General features: G+C 45.7%; 1 protein-coding gene and 1 long non-coding RNA gene across 5 annotated transcripts; one reads left to right on the top strand and one right to left on the bottom strand.

Moving 5' to 3' along the window:
- Positions 1-324: 324 nt before the first annotated feature.
- Positions 325-11878, bottom strand: LOC150017091 (uncharacterized). Its single transcript, XR_016509872.1, has 3 exons — positions 11721-11878; positions 1921-1988; positions 325-472 (listed from the first exon to the last, which is right to left on the bottom strand). It is a non-coding gene; the product is annotated as an uncharacterized LOC150017091 (long non-coding RNA).
- On the top strand, positions 11152-26567 carry CIPC (CLOCK interacting pacemaker). Of its 4 annotated transcripts, none has more exons than XM_090271221.1 (4): positions 11152-11382; positions 16939-17111; positions 20519-20688; positions 24365-26567. In XM_090271221.1, exons 2-4 carry the CDS (start codon positions 16976-16978, stop codon positions 25253-25255), a joined length of 1197 nt encoding a protein of 398 aa, XP_090127347.1. In that variant the 5' UTR covers positions 11152-11382; positions 16939-16975; the 3' UTR covers positions 25256-26567. The 4 variants fall into 4 exon arrangements, with proteins under 4 accessions (XP_090127347.1, XP_090127348.1, XP_090127350.1 ...); XM_090271222.1 differs by having other exon boundaries at positions 11152-11291; XM_090271224.1 differs by lacking the exon at positions 11152-11382 and adding an exon at positions 13035-13063.
- Positions 26568-27079: the final 512 nt, after the last annotated feature.

Here is a 27079-nt window from a genome sequence, read left to right on the forward strand (position 1 = left end):
GAGAAGATCATTGTTTCCCACTGCTCCATCCCACCCTCCACTTCGGCGAGTTGGTGGCTTAGGGTGGCCCTGGGAGAGGATGCTGTGCCCAGCAGGACAACTGGAGTGAGCATTACAAGGGCAGTGTTCTTAGAGAGGACACACGTGCTGAGGAGACATCCCCTGTCAGGGGCTGTGAAGAGTTAGGCCACCAATGGGGAGGGTGCAGTGCGGAAGCATCATGGGTCTGCCCATGAGCCAATGGGACATACCTCAGGGCCCCCAGAAACAACCAAGGAAGAGCTGGCAGGGGTGGAGGGTGAACAGAGAGTTCTACAGACCTTTGAGAGGGGCTCGGAGTTCAAAAAATTTAGGTTTGGATGTCAATCTGATCTTGTGGGCACCCCAGTCTCATAAAGTCTGGCTGTGCGGTGTTGCAAAACGCTGCACTGGATCTTCTCTTCCATATGTCATTGAACTTCAGAAATCCTGTCTTCAGAGAAGAGGCCATGGAAGATGCTTATAGTGTAGACTCCTTCCAGATGCAGTTGTCTGGGGCAGATCTGCCACTAGCTGATTGCCCCCCCTCCCTCCAGGGAGGCCCTGGTTGGGAGAACCTCTCAGAGGTTGTCCCCTAGCAGCAGCTGGAGATGCCTAGCTAGGGTTTGGGGGTAAGAGAGAAACAAATAGTTTTTTTCTATGTTAGGGCAAAACACCAAATATGATTTGCTAAGGGCTTCTGTGACTAGGTTATTAGGCAAAGACTTTTTGCTATTTCAACTGCTGTGTAAAGGATTTAGATTAGAGCAATAAAGGATTTCCCAATATCAAAGGGCAACAGATTCTCTACTCTAGGCCCATTAAAAAAAAAATCCTCAGCCAAGGATATGTTTATTGATTTGAGAGAGACAGAGAAGGGAGAGAGAGAGAGAGAGAGAGAGAGAGAGAGAGAGAGAGAGAGAGAGAGAGAGAGAAAGATTCGTTGCCTCCAGTACGTAATTCCAGACTGATCAAACCCACAACCTAGCTATGTGCCCTGACCTGGGATCAAGCCCGCAACCTTCTGGTGAACAGGACAATGCTCCACCCAATTGAGCTGCCCATCCAGGATGAGGCCCATTTTTAAAGGTAAAGGAAGAGGCCTGCCTTCTCTGCCAGCCTCCCAGATCTAGTTTAAATGGCTCTCTCCGCATCTTTTCCTGAACGCCCACCCTTTACCTGAATTCACTGATCTGTCTCTGCTCCCAATCTTCCTTACAGCACTTGACAAAACTGATCTGTGAATATCTCAGAGGTAGACTTTGGCTTATTCTTTCCTGTGTCCTTTAACCTTGGAAGGTCCATAATGCATAGTACATTTTGATTGGTTTGATCGTAAGTGGAAAGCTACCTTGAGACAGGAGTACAGTAGTCCCTCTCTATATCACGGTTCACTTATCGCGGCCTCACTGTATCACAGAATTTTTAAAAATATTATATTATATTATATTTAATTATTTATCACGGATTTTTTGCTATATCATGGGATTTGGAGGTACTGTATACATGTTTTGTTAAAGTTACGTAGGTTTAAGAGTGTAGAATATGTTTAAGAACATAAGTAGTGTTTATAAAAGTGTGGAAAAGGTTAAGGGAGTGGGAAAGGTTAATAAGGGACTGGGAACAGTTTATAAGTGTGTGGGAAGGGTTTATAAAGCCTTAAAATATATATAAATACTAAAATAAATGTAAGGTTCCTACTTTGCGGATTTTCACCTAACGCGGGGGGTCGGTTGCGGTCTAGAATGTAATACCCGCGATAAGAGAGGGAATACTGTACTGTAGTGTTAGTACTCACCAGGGCAACATGCGTTAGCTCTTTCTGAGCTTCATCTGTGGAACACACCATGAGGATCTGCACAGTTATTATGAGGGTGAAATGAAGAAGGACAGGAAACATACCTCTACAGGGTCTCATGCAGCCTCCTCTTCCTCTTTGCCCCTTTCTGCCTGTCCCTCGGTCTGGGGCTCTAAGTGAAGACAAGAGGTCGGAATGATTTCTCGAGAACAGCAGAGGATCTGAATGAACTGGCTGGTAGAAGATAGGAGCAGAGGCAGGCCCTGCTCTGGGATCTGAGAGGACGAGCAGAGGTGACAAAGTACGCTAACAAAAGGTGGGGACGGGCCCTGGCTGCTGTGGCTCAGTGGATTGAGCGTCGGCCTGCGAGCCAAGTGTCGCTGGTTCGATTCCCAGTCAGGGCACATTACTAGGTTGCACGTCAGGTCCCCAGTTGGGGGCACAAGTGAGAGGCAACCACACAGTGAAAAAAAAAAAAAAAGGTGGGGACGGGAATTCTGGCGCCACAGTACAACCACTCGTAAGAGCTTCCTCTTCCCTCTGTGGATTCCCCATGTAGTCCACTGAGGAGGGGCAGGCACCTCCTGCACCTCCTGAGTGTGGGCAGCAGGACTGTGTACCAGTGCTGAGAGGAACAGTCACTACACACCCTGCCTTGGAACTTTCCTGGTAGAAAAGATGCCAAACCGACCCACCAGACGTATCAGCTCAAGGGAAAAGGGCTAGTCAAACCCCAGGCTCTGTCTAGCTACCATCTCCCCAGTGGGAAAAAACTTAGCTCAAGTGATTAAAGGACTCCTTAATTCAAGATCTGAAACATTCCGGAGGCTCTCCCTCCGTGGGGAGGGGCCGCTGGCAAGGCTGCAGAGTAGACAAAGAAAGGCAAGGGATTGACAGCCGGGAGCGCATGTAAAGCAGAGGTGGGGAGGCTGTGAACACCTCCGCAGCGATTATGCGGAAAGACTGCGGCACCATCCCCCCCGACGCTGCTGACAGTGTCTGCTCCAACCAGAGCTGTTCAGCAGCTGCTGATTGCTGAGATTCCAGCAGGAGCTGGGGCTGAAAACTGATTTTAAACTGATTGCAGCGTTTTGAACTGCTAGCTGCTGTAAGCTATAAAAGAAAGAATCTAAATAAAAGTGAAAAATCCTTTGATCAACTACACAGGAACTCTTTAAAATAAAAATACCTTTATTTCACATACGCATGTTAGCTGTTTCACATATGTAAACAAATCATTTCTATCCATCTCTTAAACTTATAAGTTCCCTGAGACAGGGACCATATTTGTTCATCCTTATAACGGCTTACAGTATTCATATTGAAGATGCTTGCAGAATTGAATTTAATTGAAGCAATTGCTGTATTAATAATTTGATCAGATAATTGTCAACTTTTATGATAATGGGATACTATAAAATGAGCATTAGGGTAAAGCAATACAAAAGGCCATTTTAATAGCCTCAAATCTAGGAAAACATACCTATTTTTCTAGATGCCCAAAAGAAATATGCAAATAGTCATTCTTGAATGCAAGCCAACCACTCTACATTCCACAACAGAGACCATGTTGATTGCACTGTGTGAGTTGCTAGGCAACCACTTGGTAATTCCCCATGTAATAGAGATGAACCTGTCATCTGCTTTCTTGGCTGTATGCGACATGAAGAGACAACAGGTAAAGGACAGCCAAGAACACCTGCACTTGGATGACACAATCACTCCTGAAGTGTGGTGACACTGGAGAAAATCCCAGTGCCTTGTCAGGAAATGCTGGAGGGAATTTTTCATTAAACTATTAGCATGAGACATCCCTGTGAATTTTTTTGGATTTACCCACCCTGTGGGCTACCCTGTTATCCCTGTCCACAAAGCAAGAGACCAAAAGTACTGTAGCTCTGCACGTGGATGACTGTCAATTCAGTAAGGGCTGCAGATCAGCACATCCCATGATTCCAGCAGAGATGAGATTGTACCAGATAAAAGCAGCCTTTTACATCTTAAAAGGGACCCTCAATGTCTTAAAGAAACCCAAGTTCTGGATGAATAAACCACACTTTTTTATACCTGAAGAAAATGCTCCTAGTATTATAATTCATTTGCTTGGACGTGATTTCCCAGACATTTTAGGCAAATGAGTTGCCTTGTAAAGACTCTGCTCCACTTTAGGTATTGGCATCATTGTCTTTGAAATAGGCTGAAAACAGGATAAAGCACTGGAGGATGAATAAAGGCTCTCTAAGCCTTTAAATGCCATTTCAAATTTGGGAGGCTAAGAGGATTCATCTTTTTCACATGAATTTCCAAAAGAACTATCTTCCCTGAATTTTGCTTAACTTTACTTACTGATTTTGGAGAGAGAGAGGAAGGGAGAGAGAGAGAGAGTAACATCAGTTTGTTGTTCCACTCATTTTCACATTCAGTGGTTGACTCATGTATGTGCCTTGACTAGGGATCAAACCCGCAACCTTGGCATATTGGGATGACACACTAACTAACTGAGCTACCTGGCCAGGGCTCCCCTGGATTTAAAAAAAATAAAGAATATTTGAGCTCTAGCCAGGTAGCTCAGTTGGTTAGAGCATCATCCAGATATACCAAAGTTGTGGGTTCAATCCTTTGTCAGGGCACATACAAAAAGCAACTAATGTGAATGCATAAATAAGTGGAACAACAAATCTCTCTTTCCCTCCCTTTCTCTCTCTCTCTTCCCCTCTCTCTCTAAAATCAATAAGTAAAAATTTTTAGAAGAATATTTGCCCACCTCCTACTCTCAAGAATATCATCTTTAAGTCTTTAAGTCTGTTTCAGAAATTCCTTTTCATCGCCTGTTTGAAACTTAACTTTGAGATCTTGGACTCTGGGATCAGGTAGGCAGTTACAGAGAAAGCAGATTCTGAATCAAGATAAAACCAACCAGGTAATTTTGATGAACAATAGGGCAAGGCTTCAAGCTGACATCCAGTGCCCATTTGTCCAACCTGCTGTGATGCTGATTTAAACAAGCTGGCCAACCCTGTGGAGCAAAGCCTATCAAAACTACCTGCCTTGCCTGTCTGGTGCTGGTGTGCCAAGATCCTGGGCATGTGTCAGTCTACAAAGTAAAGCCACTACTTCTGTCACGTCTAGTGACTACTAGGTTTTATAAAGCTCTTCCTAGGATTCTGGGGTATTCCTGAGCAAATTCTCTGAATTGTAAAGACCCTCCAATGACAGGGGTGAGTTCTAGAATATTTGCATGTCAAGCAATCATACTTACAGGAATTTCATGTATTGGCAAGAAGATAAGAGAGCTATTTGGGAAGGAGTTTGTTCCATTGCTCCTGAAATCAAACCTGAGCCTATATATTAACATCTTGACAGTAACCTGAAAATTACTCTTTATTGTTCCTGCTCTTCCAGATAGTCCCTAAGAATATGGGCCAACAATCAGCCTGCCTGGTGGGGTTCTAGTCACCTGACTGCTAAGGAAAAAAAGATCATGCATTTTGCTGTCATCTACCTCCCCGTCTGCCCGCGTGGGACACGTAGATCCCTCTCCCCACACTGAGGCAGGTGCCCCTTGCCTTTTCTCTCAGTGGCTCATGATTCCGGGACTCTGGAGCGTACATACACTTACCAGGCCATCAGATCCTCTTATAACACTGTAAAGTGGTTAACACTAATGAGGCTAGATCCAGGCTAGAAGATAACTCTTTTATAGATGGCCAGACTAAGGTTCAGAAAAATTAAATAGATGGCTCTGAACTGTAGGTCCAAAAACTGGTGCCAGCCCTTGTGGTGATGTTTCCACTGGTCCTCAGCAAAATTTAAAAAAAAAAAAAAAAAAAAAAAAAGCAATGATTTTTTCATAAAGCAGAAATTATTCAATTTTTAAATTGAGATTATGGCCCATCTTCTCTCCTGTGTATATGTGGGGGAACATGTTGAAATCTCCTTCTTTAAAAAAAGTGATATTGATAAGAGTTAGGATTTGAAACTAGATCTTTTGAATACTTTCATTGCTATTACACTATTTTAATTACTTTTTAACAATTTTAAAATAACTTGTTTTCAATTCAGCTGTAAATATTAAAATAATATTTATAAATATTTTAAATTATATTGTACACTACTTCAAAATGTCTTCAAGTCCTGGTTGGTGTGGCTCAGTGTACTGAGCACCAGCCTGTGAACCAAAAGGTCACTAGTTCAATTCCCCGTCAGGGCACATGCCTGGTTGCAGTCCAGGTCCCCAGTTAGAGGTGTGCAAGAGGCAACCAATCACTGTTTCTCTCCCTCTCTTTCTCCCTCCCTTCCCTTCGTTGTAAAAATAAATAAAATCTTTAAAATATCTTCGAATAAAGCTCAGGACGAAATTAACTCTTCATGGCATCCTATGCAGGACTGAAAACTCAAATCCTGTCACGGACACAGCAGGTAACAAATGAATGAAGTAGGCTAGGTGAAGGTGCAGTTTCTAACCTAGTCTGTGGCACTCCATGACAGTAGAAAGGAAAATAAATTCCTAAGTGTGGCATTGAAGGGAGCAGGTCTCCCCCTGCTGGCAGTGGTGGTGCTAAATCCTAACCACTGGTGCTGAGGACCTAAATTGGAAAGGACTCTACAGTAAGAAATGATGCTTTGAAACCCACTCTCCATTATAGGAATCTCAGCCTAAACAAGAGCATGACAGCAGAGATTAAATAACTCACAGCACCAGGAAACTATCGACAAAGAAGCTGATTTCAAACCCTGGTGAGTTAACAAAGAAAGGAGGAAGAATTTTACATTGGTTTGGCTATATAAACATATCCATTTTCATGAATTGCTTATTCTATAGTCCAATTATTTAGAACTATACAGTAGCTTAATAAAAATAATGCTTGATTCAATTGGTTCCAATACCAAACTTGTCTTTGAAATTCAAGTTCTTGATATAGCATTGCTGTTTGCTCGTGAGATAGGGAAAATTAAGGGGGTTTGACTTAGTTGAATCTTTGGAGGACTACAGTAATCCTCATGATTTTGCTTATTTTATTTATCCTCTTTTGCCTGGTATGCATTATACTCTCAGCCACTTCCATTACTGTAAACCCAACTTTTATCTGTCCTTCTTAAAGCTTTACCTCCTGGTCTCTTTCTCATCTAACAATAAAAAACAAGCTGGAGATTATTTTTTACTCCTTTGATTTTGTTAATTAGATCTTATTCAGAATCCTCTGGCATTTGTTGCATTCTCTCATAGTGTTTATTATTGTATGGCTTTATTTCCTATATCACACTCTAAGGTATTTGCTGTTTTAATGATTATGTATCTGGGTGCATCTTGTTTGGGACTCTCTGTTTCCTGGACTTGTCTTTTTCACCAGGTTAGGGAAGTTTTCAGTCATTATTTCTTCAAATTGGTTCTTGATCCCTTGCTCTCTCTTGTCCTCTGGTACCTCTATTATGTGGAAGATATGGATGTCTTTATGCTTCATGTTGTCCCAAAGGTCCCTTAAACTATCCCCACTTAAGTTATTTTTTAATTCTTGCTGCTTTGATTGGATGTTTGCTGCTACCTTGTCTTTCAAATCACTGGTTCAATCCTCTGTTCCATCTAACCTACTCTTTATTCCTTCTAGTGTATTCTTAATTTCAGATATTGCATTCTTTTGACTGTTTTTTTAATGGTTTCTATGTCCTTTTTCATGATGTTGTAGTTCTCACAAGTTCCCTGAGCATCCTTAGAACCATTTAACCATTTTTTAAAACTCTATATCTGATAAATTGCTTGTCTCCCTTTCACCTAGCTCCTTTTCTGTAGATTTCTCCTGTTCTCTCATTTGGGGCATGTTTCTTTGTCTTTCCATTATGGCAGCCTCTTTGTGTTTGTTTCTATGTACTATGTAGATCTGCTATGACTCCTAGTCTTGGTGGTAGGGAAGCCTAATGTAGTAGGTGTCCTGTGTGAACTAGTGGCACAGTCTCCTCGATCACTTGAGCTGGATGCTCCAGGAATGTCCCTTGTGTTGGTTACATGGGCCCTCCTGTTGCAATTGAATCTTGATTGCTGTTGGCCTATGACTGTGAGAATCAACCCTGCCCATGGTGTATCAGTTGCTATGCAGGTGGTGCTGACCACAGAAAGCAGAATTCACCTCAGCAGGGTTTGGTACCTGCCAAGGTCTTCCTTTGAATATGCCACCTGTGAAGCTAATTGGATCCTGCTCTAATCATGTCTGAAGATGGCCACGGGGTGTGTTTGTTCTGGAGCCTCTTAGGAGAAACTGTGATGTAGCCAATATCAGACACTGCCTATGACTGGTCCTGGGCAACTTGTTTGGAGCTACAAAGCAACCCACAGTTTGTAGCTGCCTCTGCTGGGCCTGGGTGTGCACACAAAGGACCAAGCTGTGCCTCAAGGCTGACTTTTACCAGTACCAGGCCCAGGGACAGGTCAACTAAAGGTCTAAGACACCCCAAGATCCACCTCTGCCTGCTGGCTGCCTATTAGGCTCAATCACTGAAAAAGCCTCTGGTGGTATTCAAGTTGAATAAGGTATACTCTCAGTGAGTCACCAGATAGGGGTGAGTGTCCACCAGATTGATACAAGTTGAAACTTGGGGCCAGTGATGGGTCTGAGGCCTCTCAGCAAATGTCGCAGGGTATACCAAGTCTAGCTTCCACTTGATGGGTGCTTGAACACCTTTGTGGTGGGCGGGGTCTCAGGGAGTCATCAGGGTGAGGCCAGCAGAGTTTATTAGGCCCAAACAGAGCAAGATTTGGCCTTATGAAGGGAGGACTCTGCACCATCAGACATTTGAGAGAAAAATGACCCTCATCCTAGAGCCACACAACTCAATTTGTCCCAGATTCTGTCAGGAGCCCAATCTCAGCAGGATGGGGCCACTGAGTCAGGAAGGTGGGGCTAGTGCATTTCCCATGAAGGAGAGGTGCCAGTCGGGCTTAGGGGAAGGTAAGGGGCCCTGCCCTACAGCCACACAACTCAGTCTGTCCCAGATTCTGCCCAGACCTCAGCAGAGTGGAGCCACGAGGAGTCAGGAGGGTAGGGATGCCAATAACCCAGAGAGTGGGACTAGCAAATCTCCAAGAGGCACCCATCAGGTTCACATGAAAGTGGGAGGAATGGCCCCCGCCCCCAAACAACACCACTCGGTAGCTGACACCCCCTGAGTCTGCCTATACCTCTACACCCCAGCCCAGGCAACTGACTCCTCAGCCGGGCACAAGCTCCATAGGATGTGATGAAAGGGAATCTGGAGAGTGGGGCTATTGTATTGCCCAGGCTGATGCCATATGGAGGGGAGTTCTCTACCCAAGAAAGATGTGGTAGAGTGACTGAGCACAGAAGTCCTGGAGGCTGTCCTTTCACCTCTCTCCCCCGAGCCACAAGCCCCAGTCTCTCCTCACTGGACTCTAGTCTGCTCCTCCAGAGCCCAGAGTGAGTGACTGTGCACAAACTTTTGTGTGTCCACCCTTCAAGAGGGCTTCTGCGTCTCCAGCAGACTTCTATCTCTCCCTGGCAGACAAAATTCCTGCTGATTTTCACAGCTATATGTTGTGTGGGCACCTCTTCCTGGCTCTGGTGCTCTGGGCTGGGTAGCCTGGATTGGGGTTGAGAACACCCCCACTTCTCAAGGGGAACCTTTGCAACTGAGATATCCCTCTGGAATGGGAGTGGGGTCAGCCCATTTCACATCTCTACCCTTCCTGTCGCAATGTGGCTTCTTCCATAAATCCCCAGTTATAAGATCTCTCTTCAGATTATTCAGGTAGATTGCTCTATATTTTAGTTGTAATTCCAGTTTAGTCCTGGGAGGAGGTGAGTATAGCACAAGCTGTCATCTTGAAAGCCCTCAGACTCTAAGGTATTTGAAGGCAAAGACTTATTCTGCCTCAAAAAGAGGCACTATGGCTTAACGAGTAGGATCCCAGGCTTTGTAGCTGTTACTTCGTGGGCATAAACTTCAGTGCCTTCATCTGAAAATGATAATAGCACCAACATCATACATTTTGAAGGCATCAAAAGAGAATACATGTAAAGTTGCCTCTTAATTACTTGATAGTTGTCAACCATCATTTGCACTCCCTACAGCCTCTAAACAAAAGCCTTACATGCTGTAGGCTCTCAATCATTATCTGTTGGTAGAGCTAATGCTGATAAATACATTCATACCTAGTAATGCATTCATTATCTGTGACCGGGGGTCATGATTAACTATGACCTAGCAGCACTTACGCTTGGATTACCTACATAGGGCCAGTCCAATACAACTTTTGGGATGCTGGCAATGTGCTATAATCTGGGCTGTCCAATAAAGTGGTCATTAGCTATGTGTGCTTATTGAGGACTTGAAATGTGGCTAGTACATCCGAGAAGCTGGGTGTTCTTTGTTTTTTCATTTTAAGTAGTTCAATACCCGCTAATGATCGGCGCTACCCTATTGGCCAGGGCAGCTCTAGAACTCGCCTCCTGTCATGACGCCTCTTTAAATTGTGTCCCCTTTTTCACCTGTAAAGGAATATTTTCTAAACTAAGAAGTAACCCTCACTGATTCAAAGCATAACTAGTTCAACTGATCCCAACCCTTTTTTTCATTAGAGGTTGCAGGTGCCTTCACTGCGTCGCTTTAGCAAGAGCTGGCATGAACACAGTACCCATACAAAACACAGCATCTCGGGCAGTCCCACGGGATAAAGTGAGTCATACATTAAATGACATGAAATCATCCAACAAAAATACTGATTACGTTTCCGCCTCGTCTGGAGGAGTAGTAGGGAACGCAAACCAATCGTCTAGACAGGCGTGGCAAAAACGTGAGCGGCTTGGGGGCGGGCAGGGCACGCCTCCCTCAGATCGCTTGTCAGCGAAACTGTGCACCTGTCCCGCCACGCCGGACGCCGCTGCCACGCGCTCGCGTGCCAGTCAGCGTGGCCTGTCCTGGTCCCCAACCCTGACGGTTTCGTGGCGGACAAAACGGGAGCTGCTCTCCCCAACGACTCTCCATCCACTCTCGCAAAAGAATCATGCCTTCTCCCATGACTGCTAGAAGCTTCTCCAAACTCCGCCTTGAAAGCGTGCCCCAGCCGCTCAAGGCTAAACATCCCCCCTACAAAATGGCGACGGGGCCTGGGAAACAACCATAGAGACATCCGCCTTCCGCCGAGAGAACGCCGGCCGCTTCGGGGCGTCCGTGCTCCCCGAGAGGCGTGCGGGGCTCGCGTTCCGGCGGAGGCAGGAACAGGGTGCGCCTCCAAGGGCCCTTCTAGGAGAACAGCGAGCAGTCTCCGTGGTACTGGGTCCTCCGAGCCGGATCACGTGGCTGGCAGCAGCCACCGCGGAGGCGGAGGGAGGAGAAAGAGGCGGGAGGCCGGGGGGGATTGCTCGGGACCCGGCGACTACTGGGTTGTCATGGAGCGGCGGGGCCGGGCTGGCGCATGCGCCACCTGAACCGCAGGCTGGTCGTGGAGTGGTGACCCCGGCCCTAGGTGAGAAGGGAGCGCTGGGCGCCCGCGGGAACGGTCTGGGCGAGGAGCGTGGAAAGGAGGTGGGAGTAGGCGAACGAAGAAGGGACACGAGGTAGGCGAAAGGGAGAATTGGGACTTTGGGGGTACGGAAGGCCAAATGGTGGGAGCAGATGCTCTGCGTCCCTCTCCCATTTAGTTGGTTTGTTTGGCTGCAAGGGGTGGGACTGCGTGGGAGAAGGAATCACGGGTGAGGAGGGGGCCGTGTACCGAGCGGCGCGGGCTGTGTGTGGTGCCAGTGGGGTAAGACCGTTGGGGCAGGTGGGCCCTAGTCTAGCCCTGGGGGTATCAGCCAGCGGGGCTTCCGGGCAGGGGGAGAGCCTGGAGGCCTCCTGCCAAGTTGTGAACTGAGGGCAGGGAGTGGGCAGGTGAGTGGGTGCGGGAGCTGGTTACCCGGTAAGGATCCTGGGACTCCGGTGTGGGGTTCGGGGTAGCGTCCGTTCTGGGTCCGGGGCACAGGTGTGCTATCTTTTCCAGAGACCTGCTGTCACTCCCTTGGCTGTGGTTTCCCCTGGGTGGCCAGCCAGCGCGGCATGGTGCCAGGGGCGAGGGAGATAGGGAAGACGTACCAAGTAGGGAGGTAGGGGGTGGGTGGAGGGGAGCGCGGGGCCAGGCCCAGGGTACAGTGCAGCCCAAATTCAGGCTCTCCGTTATTGCCCAAGTCCTGGCAGCATGCATTGCCCGGGCGTGTGCCAGTCACAGCACAGTCCTAGGGTCTGCCCAGTTCTGCCCTGCTGAGCTGGCAGGCGTGCGTGCCTGAAGGGTACGCCTGCTGCCTGGCACAGCCGCGGGCTGGCGGATGCGAACGGGGAGGTGGGCACCGTTACTGTGAACCCTTCTGGAAGCCAGGGAGTTGAGGGAAGTTCTCTTTGGAAGAGGAGGAGGGAGTGAGCCATACCAGGTGCCGAACAGAGGACAGTGTATGGGACTGGGGTTTAGGATCTTTGACATGAATTTTTGCAGCCAAGTGGAAGAATGAAGGGGAAGGTGAATATTAGAGATTTAGGTGGATGGGGGGTGTTCTCTGTAATACACAGACATTTTCTCAGAATGGTATCTCCACATATGCAGACCAAGACAAAACGACTTCAGAGAAAACCTAGTCATGTATTTACGATTCTAACTGGGATTCCTCGTGGTTTTCTGGGTCGGGAGGTCTTCATATTTGTTGGCCTTGCAGCTTTATTGTATTTAAGTCTTTGCTCCGGCTTCTTCCTCACAACTCTGTCCATGCACGCGTGTTATACATGTGACACATTTTAAAGGGAACTTGAGCTCTCAGGAAAGTTGCCAAGTAGCTATAAAAGGAGAGATCTGAGAGCAGCATTTCAGATCCTTTCCTTGTAAACTGTGGGTCTCCTTTTTATCATAAGCCTAAGTCATCATAGAGATGGTTTTTGTATTAACCAACCTTTAATTTGGTTGATGGATTTATCCCTGACTTTTCATCTTGGAACAAGGGGTAGATGAAAGATCTGCTTCCCGCAGGAGACCAGAAGTTAGATCTTGAGATGACCGTGCTGTTTGGAAATGCAGGATCTTGACCTTCAAGCTGTTCAGGTATTTCAGTGACAGCTAAGCTGCTAGGGCTGTCAGCGAGGCTCAGCGGGACAGAAGATTTGTAAGAATTTTTTATTCTGTTGAGTACTTCGTACATATTGTTGGGGGCTGAGTTTGAAAAAAAAAATTGATGTTGAGGAGACAATTAAACTCTAATGTTAAAAGTGCAAAAAGAGGTAAGAGCCAAGTGCTGTGGAGCGCTTATTAAAATTTTATCTTATACCTGTTATATAAACCTCTGTGTTTATATTCACTTTCATTATAAGTTTTAGTGTGTACTGTTCTCTGTGAATCTTTGGACACTGTTAATTATGCACTTATGAAGAGGCCCAATTAGGGTAGATTCTGACAGTTTGGGGAGCTAAAGTTGGAGTCCTTTTAGTGCAGAGTCAGGCACATGAGGATCTGAGATGTTTGTAAGGCAGTTGTAGTGGTTTCCAGTCTGTGTCAGGAAGCAGAGACGGCACAGTGGGTAACAGCCTGGTAACCCATTTTCAACCCCTAGTCAGCTTATGAGCATCTGTCTTCATTGTAAAATAAACACCAAGCAGGAACAAAATCTTCTGAGCTGTTCAGACTTTGCCTTTTGCGTGGCCCTGGGTTTGAGAGCGCCAGTAGTAACTGCCATTCCTCTGCTTCTCTCCTGTGGAGTCTCATCTGGTGCTGGGCCTGAGCGGGTCTCTTGTTCACTGGCCAATTGGTGTCCTCAGTCCCACTGCTGGAAAGGAAGTGCCTCTCCTGTCAGAGCAGAGAGGTCAAGGTGGTGGGAGGTAGCCCTTCATTCTCCATCTTTTGTGAATGAGCATTAAGGCATTCTGCTGTGTAATGAGAACTTAGGACAGAGGCTTCATATTTTTAGTCACTTTCACATCCAGAGTAGTTCATTCACTGTTCTCAAGCAGACTACGTACTTTTTACTTCCAACTGCCGCCAGTTCCCCAGGAGCTAAAGTTTTAGCATCTGTTCTCCTTTTCACCAGTATTTTGATTCCACGACCAATATTGTCCTGCATATTCTTTAAAAAAAAAAAAAAAAATTTGTATATTTTCAGAGAGATGGGAAAGGAGGGAGAAAAGGAGGGAGATAAACATCAATCGATTGCCTCCTGCACACCACAACCCAGGCATGTGCCCTGACTGAGAATCAAACCCGTGATCTTTTGGTTTGTAGTTTGATGCCCAACCCACTGAGCCACACCAGTCAGGGCTGTCAAGTTCTTAGTCAGTTGCAACTAACATGAGCTGCTTTCCTAATCTAAATTGACAGCAGAGCCAGACCTGAATAAATGATTGCTCATCCACAAGGTACATCTCTTTCCATTTTGAAGAAGCCTCCTATTCACTTTCAGGTAGTATTATTTCAGGGAAATGAAAACATGCACATTTGTTGGGTTTTATACAAAAGGATTCTGACCTAAGTAGAGATATACTTTTGCACATCAGCCTTATTTTTTCAAGCTGTGTTGTCCATGTTGTTGAACTTTCTGACTGCCCAGCAGAGATGCTGCTTTTGCACAGTGCTATACAAGACGTGACAGTGCCGTTGTGTTATCTTCTGTGCACACAGGACTAAACCTTTGACCTGTCAAGGAGTGCTTAGTTTGACATGGGAAACCAGTTCTCTTAAATGAGTTCAATGTGGTACAAAATAATTTTTACTTGGACTTTTGTTTAAAGTTCAGTCTTACTCAGATTAGTGTGTTCCCTTTAGTCTACTTATACTGTATGCAAAAGTATGAGCAAGAGGGTTGCCCTGGGAGGCTCGTAGGCATCCTTTTCTTCATTTAATTTTATTTTGAATCTCTCCTCTGGCTTCTGGAGTAGTTCATGCTCTTCACAAGATCCTGTATTAGCAGAAAGGTTCAGACTTGGCATTCCAGGGTACTCCAGAGACAGTGCTGTTCGGCAGAGGCTCACATTTCTCTGCGCCCAGGACAAATGGATGGAGCTGTGAGGGGACTGTGAATTGAAATGTCACCAGGCTTTGTTTACACCTACTGTCTTAGTCCATTTGGGCTGTTATAACAAAATATCACAGACCTGGTAGCTAATAAACAGGAATTTATTTCTCATGGTTCTAGAGGCTGGAAGTCTGAGATCAAAGGGCCCTCTCCTGGGTCCCAGACTTCTCATTGTATCTTCAAAGGTAGAAGGGGCTGGGGAGCTCTCCAGAGCCTCTTATAAGGCACAAATCCTACTCATGAGGGGTCCACCCTCATGATTTAAACACTTCCCAATGGCCCCACCTCCTAATACTGGGGGTTAGGATTTCAACATACAGATTTGAGGGGCACATAAACATTCAGACCAGCACTTACCCACTTTAATTCTTATTGTCATTTACCTTGTTGGCCTCCTGTTGTCTTTAGCCCTGTTGTATCCCTTGTGTTCTTACCTCATTGCCATTTCTGTGCCTCAGATGGCTTTGTTAAAATATCTGGAATATTTTCAGCCTCTGCCAGCCCTTGAAGGGCTTCCTCGTCTAATTCTCTGCACCGCTAGCTTAGTTATGGTTCTGCTGCAGACTAGTGTGCCACTGGGGCAAACCTGGTGGTCCTCCTGGGCTCCCACCCGATGCGTGTGACAGCCTGCCGAGCATCTCCACTTGGGTGACACGCAGTCACTTCTCTCTGTGTGGCCTAAACTGAACTAGCCCGACCACCCCAGCACGTATCTTCTGTGCTCTTCTTGGCACTACCATGCATCCCCCAACAAGCCCCATCAAGGCAGCCTCCTAAATATGTCTCCACATCCACTGCCACCTTAAGTCACCTGCACTGTGTAGCAGTGTAGTAGTGTCTGGATGATCTCAGTGCCACTCTGGCCTCTCCCTACTTTAGTCTCCGTGCAGCATCCAGATGCTTTTAAAATGCAGCTCCAATCTCACTCTTCTGATTACAATCCTTCTGTGACTTTCCAGAGCTCTTAAGTTAATACCCAGAGTCCTTACCACATGGGCTACAAGGCACTTCCTGTCAGGCCCCCACCCCCCCTTCCCGTGCCAGGGCGTGGCCTTCTACCCCCTGCATTGTGCTCTGGCCGCCCTGACCCTGGCCTCATTCTCCCTTGGGGCCTTCACACTTCCACACCCCACCCCTGTCCCGCCCCCCCAGCTAACTTTTGAACTTCTGCTAACTCCCAGTAACTGTCTAATCCCCCAGATCCCAGCTCCAAGGCACTTCCCTATCGCCGCAGACTATTAGCCCCTCCCCTTCATAGCTGTTATCAAAATAGTAATTAATTGTGTGATTACATGATTAATGTCTGTCTCTAGAATCTAAGCTCCAGGAAAGTAGACCATGTCTATTCAGTTCACCCTGTATCTCTAGTCCCAGCACAATGCCTGGTTCATAGTGGGCAGATATTTTCAAATGACTGAATGGAACTTACCTGAACCTCAGCCTCCCCTCTGTAAAATGGTATAGCTACAGAAGGGGACGCGAGGCTCCAGTGAGCTAATGTTAACAGCAATAATGTTATGGGCTTGAGATAACATTAGCAGCAGTAATGTTACAGGCTTTTATAGAAGTAAATGCTATATGATCTTATTTGTTCATAAAAGTGCTTTTCAAGCCAAAAGGCAGCATGCATATATAAGGAGTTTTTACTCTGTTCAGTAAAACATCCAAAGAAGCGAAAGGTGTACTTGAGAAACCACACTGTGGGAGGTGGCAAATGTGTCCTGGGAAAGCCAGCCCCGTCCCAGATGGGCATTCCCTCTGCTCTCCTCCCCCAGGGAGCCGGGTGAGTGCCCCACTCCAGAAACCTCATCAAATGTGCCTTTGTTAGCCGTTTACAAAGCCTCCACTGAATGTGGTTTGTGTGCCTTGAATTTGTAATGGAATTAGAGGGCAGCGAGAGGACAGTGAACCTCCTTTTGGATGGAAACCCTTCTACTGTTCAGTGAACTTGAAGCCTCTTCAGTGGAGACCTCTGAGAAGATACAGAGGACGGGGTGAGGCCGTGTTCTCTGCCCTTACTTGACTCACCATGTCGATCACCTGTTTCAGCTCTCTAGGCAGTGACTTCTTATGTAATTGTTGTTTCCACAGGGCAGTCCAGATGAATTCGCTTCCAGCCCAGTAAAACATGGAGAGGAAAAACCCACCCAGAGAGAGCCCCAGAAGACTCTCGGCCAAACTAGGCAAAGGCACAGAGATGAAAAAGGTGGCTCGTCAGCTCGGCACGGCAGCGGCCGAGTCAGACAAGGACTCTGGATTTTCAGGTTAAGAATACCTTCTTCTTGCTATATTGTAATGAGTGAATTGCCTGAAAAAGGTCCTCCCTATAACTCATTTGTGTGGTAAGGATGGGAAGCTTTCACATACAGAATAAATAAATACCTGATCTCTGAAAATGGTAATTCTGGTGCCATATGGCAGGGTCTCCATTGGAGTCACCCTGGGGTCAGTTCTAAAGGGATGATTTGACATCTTTTTTCAACTCAGACTCTCAGTTTTAAAGCTAATATTTCCAACTGTTGCAAGTGGTTACTGGAAGAAATATTTAAGTACTCATAATTCTGCTATCTTAGCTCCTTAGGAATAGTTACATTACAGGAAAAAATACTGCATGTAACAAATTAAACGGAAGTAATATATAATTTAAGATAATTATTTTGCTAATAAAGTAATTTTGCTGTGTTTAAAAACACTTCCCCTCTACAACCCAGAATGCTGTAGCCATGCATTTTGTATTTGGACTGTGAGCCTCCTGGCCCAGTTCCAAACTTTGGCGTCTCTTAGAGACAAGAAAGTAGAATAATTGTCCTTACTAGTTTGTGTTAAATCTTACCTGAAAGGGCTAGCTGAACACCCAGTGAATCATTTAATTTTGTGCTGAGGCTCTTTTTTATTTCTAGGTCTGAGGGTAGTTGCTTGACACTAGACTATGGCTCTGGTGTCAACATTTTGGCCCAGGGGATACAGAAAGGTGATGGCGAGGGCATTCTGACTGGGTTGGCATCCTGAGGTGGAGCCCTCTCCCAGCGGACGGTTTATGTTATCCAGCCTCACAGAGACTAATCAATCTATCCTGTTGAGAAATACAGCTGCTAGGAATACTAGACCTACCTTATCCTTAGGTTGGTATATTATATTTTCTCCCAGTGGTGGAAAATTACAGAGACTGTTGCTCAGGGAGGAACATAAGACGGGGATTAACATAAGACGGGCCTGCAAAGGGAGGGCCACTGTGTAGCCCTTTGGGTTTTCCTTCTCTCACGTCTCACTGTTTCCCAAGCTTGCCTTGTCACAAGGCTCATCGGAGGCATCTGTGGAAAATGCTGCTCACCAGACACCTCTGCTGGGCATCGTGATATTGAGGGTCTTAGGGGAGGGCCCAGAATGTGCATTTTATTGTTTGTAAGCGTGTGGTGAGTTGTCACTGCCTGAGTTATTATTTTAGTTACCTGAGAATACAACGTAATCTGCGATTATTAATTGGCTACAGTCCATATTCAGAGTTTTCCCGTTGTCCCAATAGTGCCCCTTATAGCTAGCTGTGAGTCTTTTTGTGTGTTTTAGATCCAGGGTCTATTGAGATTGTACATTTCATTTAGTTGTCCTGTCTTTTTAGTCTTAATTAATTAGTTTAGAACAGCTCCCTCATCTTTCCTTTTCTGTCCTTTTTTTTTTTTTTCTTTTTTATGACATTGACATCTTTGAATGAGTTAGGCCTGTTTTGTAGAATGTCCCACACTGGATTTTTCTGGTAGCTTCCCCATTACTAGAAATGGAATAAAATTTTTTTAAACCAAACTACATTTTTTTCTGTTAATATCCTTCTCTTTGTCTTATTCTTGGTGATGCTCTGGTTGATCACTTGGTTTAGGTAGTGTTTACACTTGGTTCAGGTAGTGTATACCAGATTTTTTATTGTAAAAGTACTCTTTTCTCTTTGTAATTAAAGGCAATTTATGAGATATTTTGAGATTGTGTGACTAGCCTATTTCCCAATGGTTTTAGCATCCATTGATGATCTTTGCCCAGATCAATTATTACATGTGGTTTAAAAATGGTGATTTAATTCTGTTCTTGTACATTTTATTAGCTGACATTCTTTGTAAAGAAGCACTTTCCCTCCTCCATCTCCTTTTTGAGGATCACTGTGGTTCATGGAATTCTTTTGTAATTCAGTTTGTCGGTCCATTATCATTATTCTTTTCTATAATCAGATTTGGCCAATGGGAGTCCCTTCTAGTTAGCTCCTGTATCTTTTTGACATGCCTCCATTAGTGTTTGAGTACTTTTTTGCTTTGTGGGACAATTAGATGTCCAGGTTCATTTTGTACCTTCCCTGCCAAAGACTTGGAATCCAAGGAGCCTTGGTGTCCTTTTCATGCAGAATGGCATTTAGAAACCAATATCCAGGCACCAGGTTTGCACTTTGCTCCTGAGGTCTTGTTTCTGGCCTAATGGTTCTTACCTAGAGGTGCCCAGCTGTGAAACTATACCTGCCTGGGTACCAGATGAGTCAGTTCAGTAGATTGAACGAGGACCCCAACATCTGTAATTTCTAAAAAGCGTCACTGGAGATTCTGATTTAAATGCAAGTGTTGACCTTATACTCATTTAAGTTAAAGTCCCATTCCAGTCCTGCCTGATCCAGATTACTCTGAGAGTCTTTTTTTCTTTTTTTTTTTTAAAGATTTTTATTTATTTGTTTTTAGAGAGGGGGGATGAGAGAGAGGGAGAGAAAATCGATGTGTGGTTTCCTCTCGTGCGCCGCCAACTGGGGACCTGGCCCACAACCCAGGCAGTGCCCTGAATGGGAATAGAACCAGTGACACTTGGTTCTCAGGCTGGTGCTCAATCCACTGAGCCACAGCAAGGACCCTCTGAGAGTTGATGAGCATTTAGGGTATCCCCAGACTCCTCATAGCAGGTTTGCTGTACTCTCTGGGTTTGCTCCAGCAGGTAGCTAAGTCCTTTTTGATGGCTTACACGGAGGGCAATCTTATTTTCTTTGCCCTGGAGAGTATCTATTATCCAGTGTGCAGGATCCCCGGTAAGCACACTCCTGCATTTAAGGCACCAGCAAAGAAGGTGCCTAACCAGGTAGAGGGAACAACAAAGACAGACCCTGTAAACTTCAGCTTTGATAAACTTATTCAGAATTTACAATTCAAAAACTTAGAAAGAAGCTATTTTAATTTCAGCATGGATATAAGTTTTGAGGTTTACAGATTGGTTTTGTTTTTATTATTATAATTATGTCTTGTGATGCCCAGAGCCTCTTAAAGGCCTTAATCTTGCCCTGGGTCACACACATACTCCCTTACCCTTTTAACAACACATTCTTGAAAGTAATGAACTGACTTTGAAGCCTTTGTCCCACTCTCCTGTAGATTGGTGACGATTACTTTCAATGAACCCAAATGGATGCAGGCGTTTGTGCGAGTTAGAAAGGAGTCCTAAGGCAGTCCCTCTTTTGGGGAGGAAGTGATCATTATTGGTCCCATTGAGAATCCAGTGAAAGTTAAAGACCCTCTCCTCAGAAAAATTCATAAAAACCCATCTCACAAACGTTCCATTCAGTTTCAAGGGGGTGCCACCCACCACTCCCTAGGAGGCCTGCTTAAGAGTTCCTAGACTAGAGCCTGAGTGAACCGACTGTTTTTCTCCCCACCAGATGGGAGTTCAGAATGTCTGAGCTCGGCCGAGCAGATGGAGTCGGAGGACGTGCTGAGCGCCTTAGGCTGGAGCCGGCAAGACAGGCCAAGACAGAACTCTAAGACTGCAAGCCGTGCCTTCCCTACATTGTCCCCCATGGTCGTCATGCAGAATGTGCTGGTGAAGCAGGTGAGGAGGAACGGTATCTCCTGGTGTCTCTGCAAATTAATGTTCCTGAGCTTCCTCTGTACAGAGATTTTAGAAGCATACTGATACATACTCTGTCCTGGGATGAGGATATTTTCTTTCAACTCCTGACAGCATTTTAAAAAGGGCTACAAGAATCATGACATGTGTTCTCATTTTCCAGACAGCAAGGTTATTTTATTTCTGTATCCCTAGTTCATTCAAAGGAACACTGGAATTCTTTTTTTTAAAAATCCTCACCCAAGGCTATATCCATTGAGAGGGCGGGAGGGGGGAAGAGAGAGAGAGTGGGGGGAGCAGGGGCAGAGAAAGAGAAAGAGAAACATTGATGTGAGAGAAACATCGACTGGTTGCCTCCCATACACACCCCAACCAGGGACCGAATCCATAACCTAAACATGTGCTCTGACTGGGAATCAAACCCGTGACCTTTCAGTTTAGGGGATGACGCTCCAGCCAACTGAGTCCACACCAGCCAGGGCAATACTGGAATTCTTTAGTCTTTTTCTTTTTTTTTAATTGTTGATTTATTTATTGTTTTTCTAATACAGCTGTCCCACTTCTCCCCCCTTTTCTCCCCCCACCCGCCCACCCCTTCTCCCACAGTCAATCCCCACCTTGTTGTACGTGTCCATGGGTTATTTATACTAGTTCCTTTGGAATTCTTCAGTCTTGTATAATGGAACCAAGCAGAAATGTCATAGTTTTTATAGTGCAGTCTAATATATGACAGAATTTAGGGTATAAACAAAAGAATCTCTTTTTACTTTGAAATGCCCTGGGAGTTTAGAAATATAGGATGCATTTATCTGAAATAGAGGCAATTTCCATATTTCTCATGTCACATTCTGAGCATTTTCTTAGTGATCAGCCAAAGGCATGTCATCAGTGAGAAAGCAGCTCTTTGGTTTAGGTAGGGCTGTCCCAGCAGAGTCCACACAGCATTTCTGTCGAACTTAAAAATACTGTTTTGGGCATTATTATGTAACTATGCATGATGTATGATTATTGTCCAATATGCAAGAAAAGATTTAGATGAAAATCTAAGCCCCCGGGTTTAAAACAGGGAACTTCATCATGTGATTTGGGTTAAAAGAACATTTAACCTTACCCTATTTTGCTCTAAATTATATCAGTTCTCACATGGGTCCATGGGTTCATTGATGAGGCTGCTTGAAGCTAGTGACATTTGAAATTCGGCTTATGTTGTTCACCTACCCACCTTAGGTAGAACACACACACCTGTAGCCTGACATGGCACCATAACATCTTAACTATTCCCTAGTTATTTCTGAGGAACACAAACTGATTTTCAACAAGGCAGCCTGGTGAGTTTGGAAAAAAGAATTTGAAGATTTTGCTTGGCAAATCATATCTCAGCGGGAAGAACAGCTCCGCTTACTGAACAAAGAGAGAGAATAAAGGCACATAATGGAGCCCAGATGAGCTTCGCTGGTCCACCCCACCAGCTCTGTGGTGCCTCTCAGGGCTTCCTTTCTCCTGGCTGTTTCTCTCCCTGCCTTCCTCTCTGGCTCCCTTGTCGCTTGTCCTTGTGTGTCAGAGTTTCTGTGCCCTCTTTGTTGTAGGCGAGGCTGGCAGCTCCCGAGGGCTGAGCAGTTGCAGAGTGAGCAGGCTTTCCAGCAGAGCTGCATTCTCCAGGACAAAGACCTCTGGGGAAGGCCACTGGGCCCGTCAGGAGATGGCAGGCTTGGGGCAGGCTGACCTAATGGCGTAGTCTAGGAGTTTCGTCTTGTTTTTTTCACATGTGCTAGAATCCAGCACATTCCAAGATTAAAGTAGTGGTATGCTTTAAAAAATCTGTGTATATTGTGTAATGTCTTGGTTTTAGAGATTTCTCTTTTGAGGATCTGATTCCAGTTCTGCCACCTGACTGTGTGATCTTGAACACAATTACTTAACCACCCTGGTCTTCAGTTGCCTCATCTTCAACATGAAGGTTTTATGTGAAACGATTCTGAGATGGTAGCCAAGTCTAAAATCTTGTCCTGTATTCGCTTAGATAATTTCAGCATGAATAATACATTGTAGTCCTAGCTGGCGTGGCTCAGTGGGTTGGGCATCATCCAGCAAAGCAAAAGGTCCCCCAAGATGATTCCCCATCAGGGCATATGCCTGGGTTCTGGGTTTGGTCCCCAGTTAGGGGCGTGTGAGAGGCAACCGATCAATGTTTCTCCCACATCAATGTTTTTTCTCCCTCTCTTTCTCCCTCCCTTCCCCTCTCTCTAAGAATAAGTAAATGGAAACTTTTTATTTAAGTAATAAATTGTAAAATCTAATAATTAGAACAAGTAAGCTAAGTATGATGGCAGCAGATATAACAGCAGCTTTAGGAAGAATCCAGGGAAACCAATTTAGAAAAGCCACGAGTTAGGTGTTTCGTGGATCCATTTGCCTTGTAGGTCCACCCTTAGGGCGTGGGTGACTAGAACAGTGGGACGTTTTCTCTGAGGGAGCTGGACTATGATGTCTACTTTGAAGACCGCTGACTTTGGATCTCCTCTGACAGGGCAGAAGGGCGCTAGGCCTCGCGTTGCTTGCTTATATACACCCCAGAGTATATCTCAGTACCAAGAGGGCTCCAGGATGGACTCTCCAGGTCTCCCCCTACTTTGCGCAGCAGATGAACTAAAGTTCCCAATCACACATTGAAGAAGCTGAAATGTGTGCAGGAGGGGGTGTGTGTGGGAGGTGGCTTTCCTCAGCCCAATCAAGTGACCACCCTACCACGGATGAGACCCTCGGGCTGGCTCCCTGCCTAGTCTCACACTCAGATCTTTGGGGCCAGGTTGGAACTGGACTGGCTTTTGAATATTGAAACTAGATAGCTATGCCCTCCTTTATTATTGTAGATTTCCATCTGAATCAGTATTTTAATTAAAAATAAAAATACATAATCAAGGAGTAAATATATTAAAGGCAGGATATCAGAATGGTTAGGATAGGATTTAGAGACAGAGGATGGAATCCCAGCTCTGTCATTTATATCTTGTTCACTTAAAGCAAGTTATTTCAGCTTTCTACACCTCAGTTTCCTATTTGTGAAGGGAAATGGTAACAACCCATGTGGAACATGACACACAGTGCTGGCCTGGGGAAAGCACCAATACCTGGTGACTGTTACTGTCCTGAGTGGTTTTATGATTGTTGGATGTCACTGCCTTAAAAAGGGGGCCCATGGACGCCTGACAATATGTAACTTTTTAATCCAAAGTTGTGTTCAGGTAAAAGGTTCCAGATGTAACTAAATGAAGAAAGACTTTGATGTAAAGTCATATTTATAATCTTGAGATTAGCACATTTTAACTTATCCCAAGAATTGTACTATTTATATTTTCATTGCCTCAGTTGTGACCTTAACTATGTCATTACTTCACCTACCTACAATTTCTTTTCCTGAGTGATAGAACTTGAATAAAAATAGATATTTCCTCCAGTGTTCCCTTAGGAAAAGGAAAAAAGGAAAAAAAAATTATGACTTCGGGCCCAAATGGATTTTTAAGCCACTTCTCCAGTCATGTTCTTGAGAAAGGGCTGCCCTTTATGCGAGGGAAGTTCTGTCCTTGGAATTGCTGGCAGAAGCTTGGCGCGCCCCTCCTTTCAGCAGGTGACGCGCAGTGTGCTGCTCTTCTGTTTTCAGGGCGGCAGCTCGTCCCAGCTGCAGTCGTGGACGGTGCAGCCCTCCTTCGAGGTGGTCTCGGCCCAGCCACAGCTCCTCCTCCTCCAGCCGCCTGCGCCGTCTCCCGTCAGCCCGGGCCACTCTGGCGAGAAAAAGTCGGACTCCAGGAACTACTTGCCCATTCTGAATTCTTACACCAAAATAGCTCCACACCCAGGCAAAAGAGGCCTTTCCCTCGGCCCCAGAGAAAGAGAACGCGGAATGCAGAAGAAAATGTGTTCCGAGAGACTTGGGCTGAGCCTGCCTGCCAGCGAGCCCACCAAGACTGGTGCTGTATCGTCCAGCCCCCCGCCCGCAGCGCCCCCCAGCACGAAGCTGGCGGAGGACTCAGCTCTGCAGGGCGTGCCCTCCCTGGCGGCAGGCGGGAGTCCCCAGACTCTTCAGCCGGTGTCCAGCAGCCACGTGGCTAAAGCCCCCAGCCTGACCTTTGCTTCCCCGGCCAGTCCTGTCTGCGCATCCGACAGCACTCCGCACGGGCTAGAGAGCAGCTCCCCGCTTTCGCCGCTGTCAGCCAACTATAGCTCACCTCTGTGGGCCGCGGAGCACCTCTGCCGCAGCCCGGATGTCCTCTCGGAGCAGCGGCAGAGCAAACACAGGCGCTTCCAGAACACCCTCGTGGTCCTGCACAAGTCCGGCTTGCTGGAGATCACTTTGAAAACCAAGGAGTTGATTCGTCAGAACCAGGCAACTCAGGTGGAGCTAGACCAGCTGAAGGAGCAGACCCAGCTGCTGTTAGAGGCCGTCAAGGGCAGGGCTCCTCAGGCGTGGGCCAAGCTGCAGGCATCTCTAACAGCGGGGTCTGGCCATACTGGCAGTGACCTAGAAGCGTTCTCTGATCACCCAGACATGTAGCACAGAAGGCATATTTTCCTGTTACTTGAGTGGTTCTTTTTAATTCTTTTGCTGTTACCTTACTCCTGTTTCACAAAGCTTATGTAAGAGCTTTTCCTTCTACACTTAAACTGTTCAGTGGTCCGCTTAGGAAGCCGCCTGCCAGCACCTGGCTGCTGTCTTAACTTGTGGTTGTGGCACAGTTTACATCTGTCTCTGTTCCTTTGAGGACCTCAGCTTCAGGGCGTCCTTGAGTCCCTCTTCCTTAGCCTGCAGGCACTTGGATGGCTCACGGGGCAAAGTAGGAGAGATGAGTGTGTGAGATTTCTGGCTGTCACCTCTCACCATCCCACTCACTGTGATCAGAGGTGCAGTGACATGGGTGAGCGTACAGAGTGATGCCTGTCAAGCCAGGAGTGGGTGATACAAGGATCCCTTCACAGGTCTTCCCTTGAATATCTTAGAGAAAAGTCACAGAGAAAAGAGAGGAGGTGTGCTGGCATTCCTGAGGCATCATGACACTGGGCCGAAACTGGAAGTGCTTTGGGCACAGGTTGGGCCTAGGGTGCAAGCAGTTAATCACTTAAAGCTTGGCTTTCTTAAACTTGAAAGTGAAGAGAGAAGGGTAGTAGTTTCACATTTACCCTTCATCACAACCCAGGTTTCTCTTCACTTAAACTGGTAGGCAGAATAACTTGAGATTTTTAAAGTAAGGAACGGGTTCAGTACCGCCTGGAATCACAGTGGATGGATTGCTCTTTGGACTTAAAGTCTGAAAAAAGACATGGTCAGTATCTCTTGGTCAGGAGCTGGAAGATTCTGGCAATTTGTGCTTTTTTTCTTTCTCCTTTTGAAACAATGCAACCAATTTTATGTGTGAAAAATTGCTTTAGTTTTAGAGAGAGAGAAACATCCATTTGTTGTTCACTTATTTACACATTCGTTGGTTGATCCTTGAATGTGCCTGACCAGGGATTGAACCCACTGCCTTAGTATAGTGGGACATGCTCTAACCAGTTACGCTACCCAGCCAGGGCTTACGGGTGAACACCTTAGGGATAGCTTCATGGTAGTGTAAGGTAACCCTCTGCTGCCACTTTTTTTTTCTTTGTTTTTCTAGAGGAGGAAACAGTGGTTATTAAGCTTGACAGACTTGGGGTTAAAATCATCCTGAGGTTATGACCTATAAGCCCACAAAATTGGGAAACATCCTTATCAGTTTTCTTTTTGCCTCCAAAGTCTTCATTTGTCCCATGTGTCGCAGTGACGTGGAGCGATTGGGGAGCAGCACCTTCTGTGTTTCTTCCATGCATTGGATGTTGGCGGCAAACCCAAAGGTTGCTTATGTGAAGTTCATCTGGGAATGAAGGATGTGATGAGAATTTACAGATGGTGCACCTTCTTTCAGCTTCATTATTAAGGTAAACTAGATTTCTGATAATCAAGTTTCAAAGTTTTTCTCATTTAAAAATTTCATCCTCTTGAAAATCTAAGGAACAACTTCGGGATGATCAGCTTTTCTGCAAGGAAAATGTTCTTGAAGTTTTACCAAGGCCAGAAAGAAGCTAAAGCTCATATTTGCTAGGTAGTAGTAACTCTAACATAGTTTAAAAATTACAAGGCTTTGGATTGCCTACACTTCGTTCTCAAACATGCATGAGTTAGGTAAGACCGATTTAGAAATAAACAACTTCGTAAAAATTTTATACTCTCCTGATCAATGCAGAATTACTACCTGACATTTGCTTTCTGAAAGTTTCAAGAAATCAGAACAACTGTGTCTTTTAAGCAGACTTGGCTCCTTGAATAGTTTTTGTCTGGCCTTCCTGTTTGCCTCCCTGGAAC

This window comes from Furipterus horrens, unplaced genomic scaffold, assembly GCF_987537825.1.
Source record: "Furipterus horrens unplaced genomic scaffold, mFurHor1.1.pri manual_scaffold_3, whole genome shotgun sequence".
In the NCBI taxonomy this organism is placed as follows: Eukaryota; Metazoa; Chordata; class Mammalia; order Chiroptera; family Furipteridae; genus Furipterus; species Furipterus horrens.

Excerpts from the sequence above, each read along its gene's own strand:
- CIPC (XM_090271221.1), top strand. The coding sequence starts at position 16,976 with ATGGAGAGGAAAAACCCACCCAGAGAGAGCCCCAGAAGACTCTCGGCC. Across the intron at positions 17,112-20,518 it reads CAAGGACTCTGGATTTTCAG|ATGGGAGTTCAGAATGTCTG; the intron begins GTTAAGAATACC and ends TCTCCCCACCAG. Across the intron at positions 20,689-24,364 it reads AGAATGTGCTGGTGAAGCAG|GGCGGCAGCTCGTCCCAGCT; the intron begins GTGAGGAGGAAC and ends TTCTGTTTTCAG.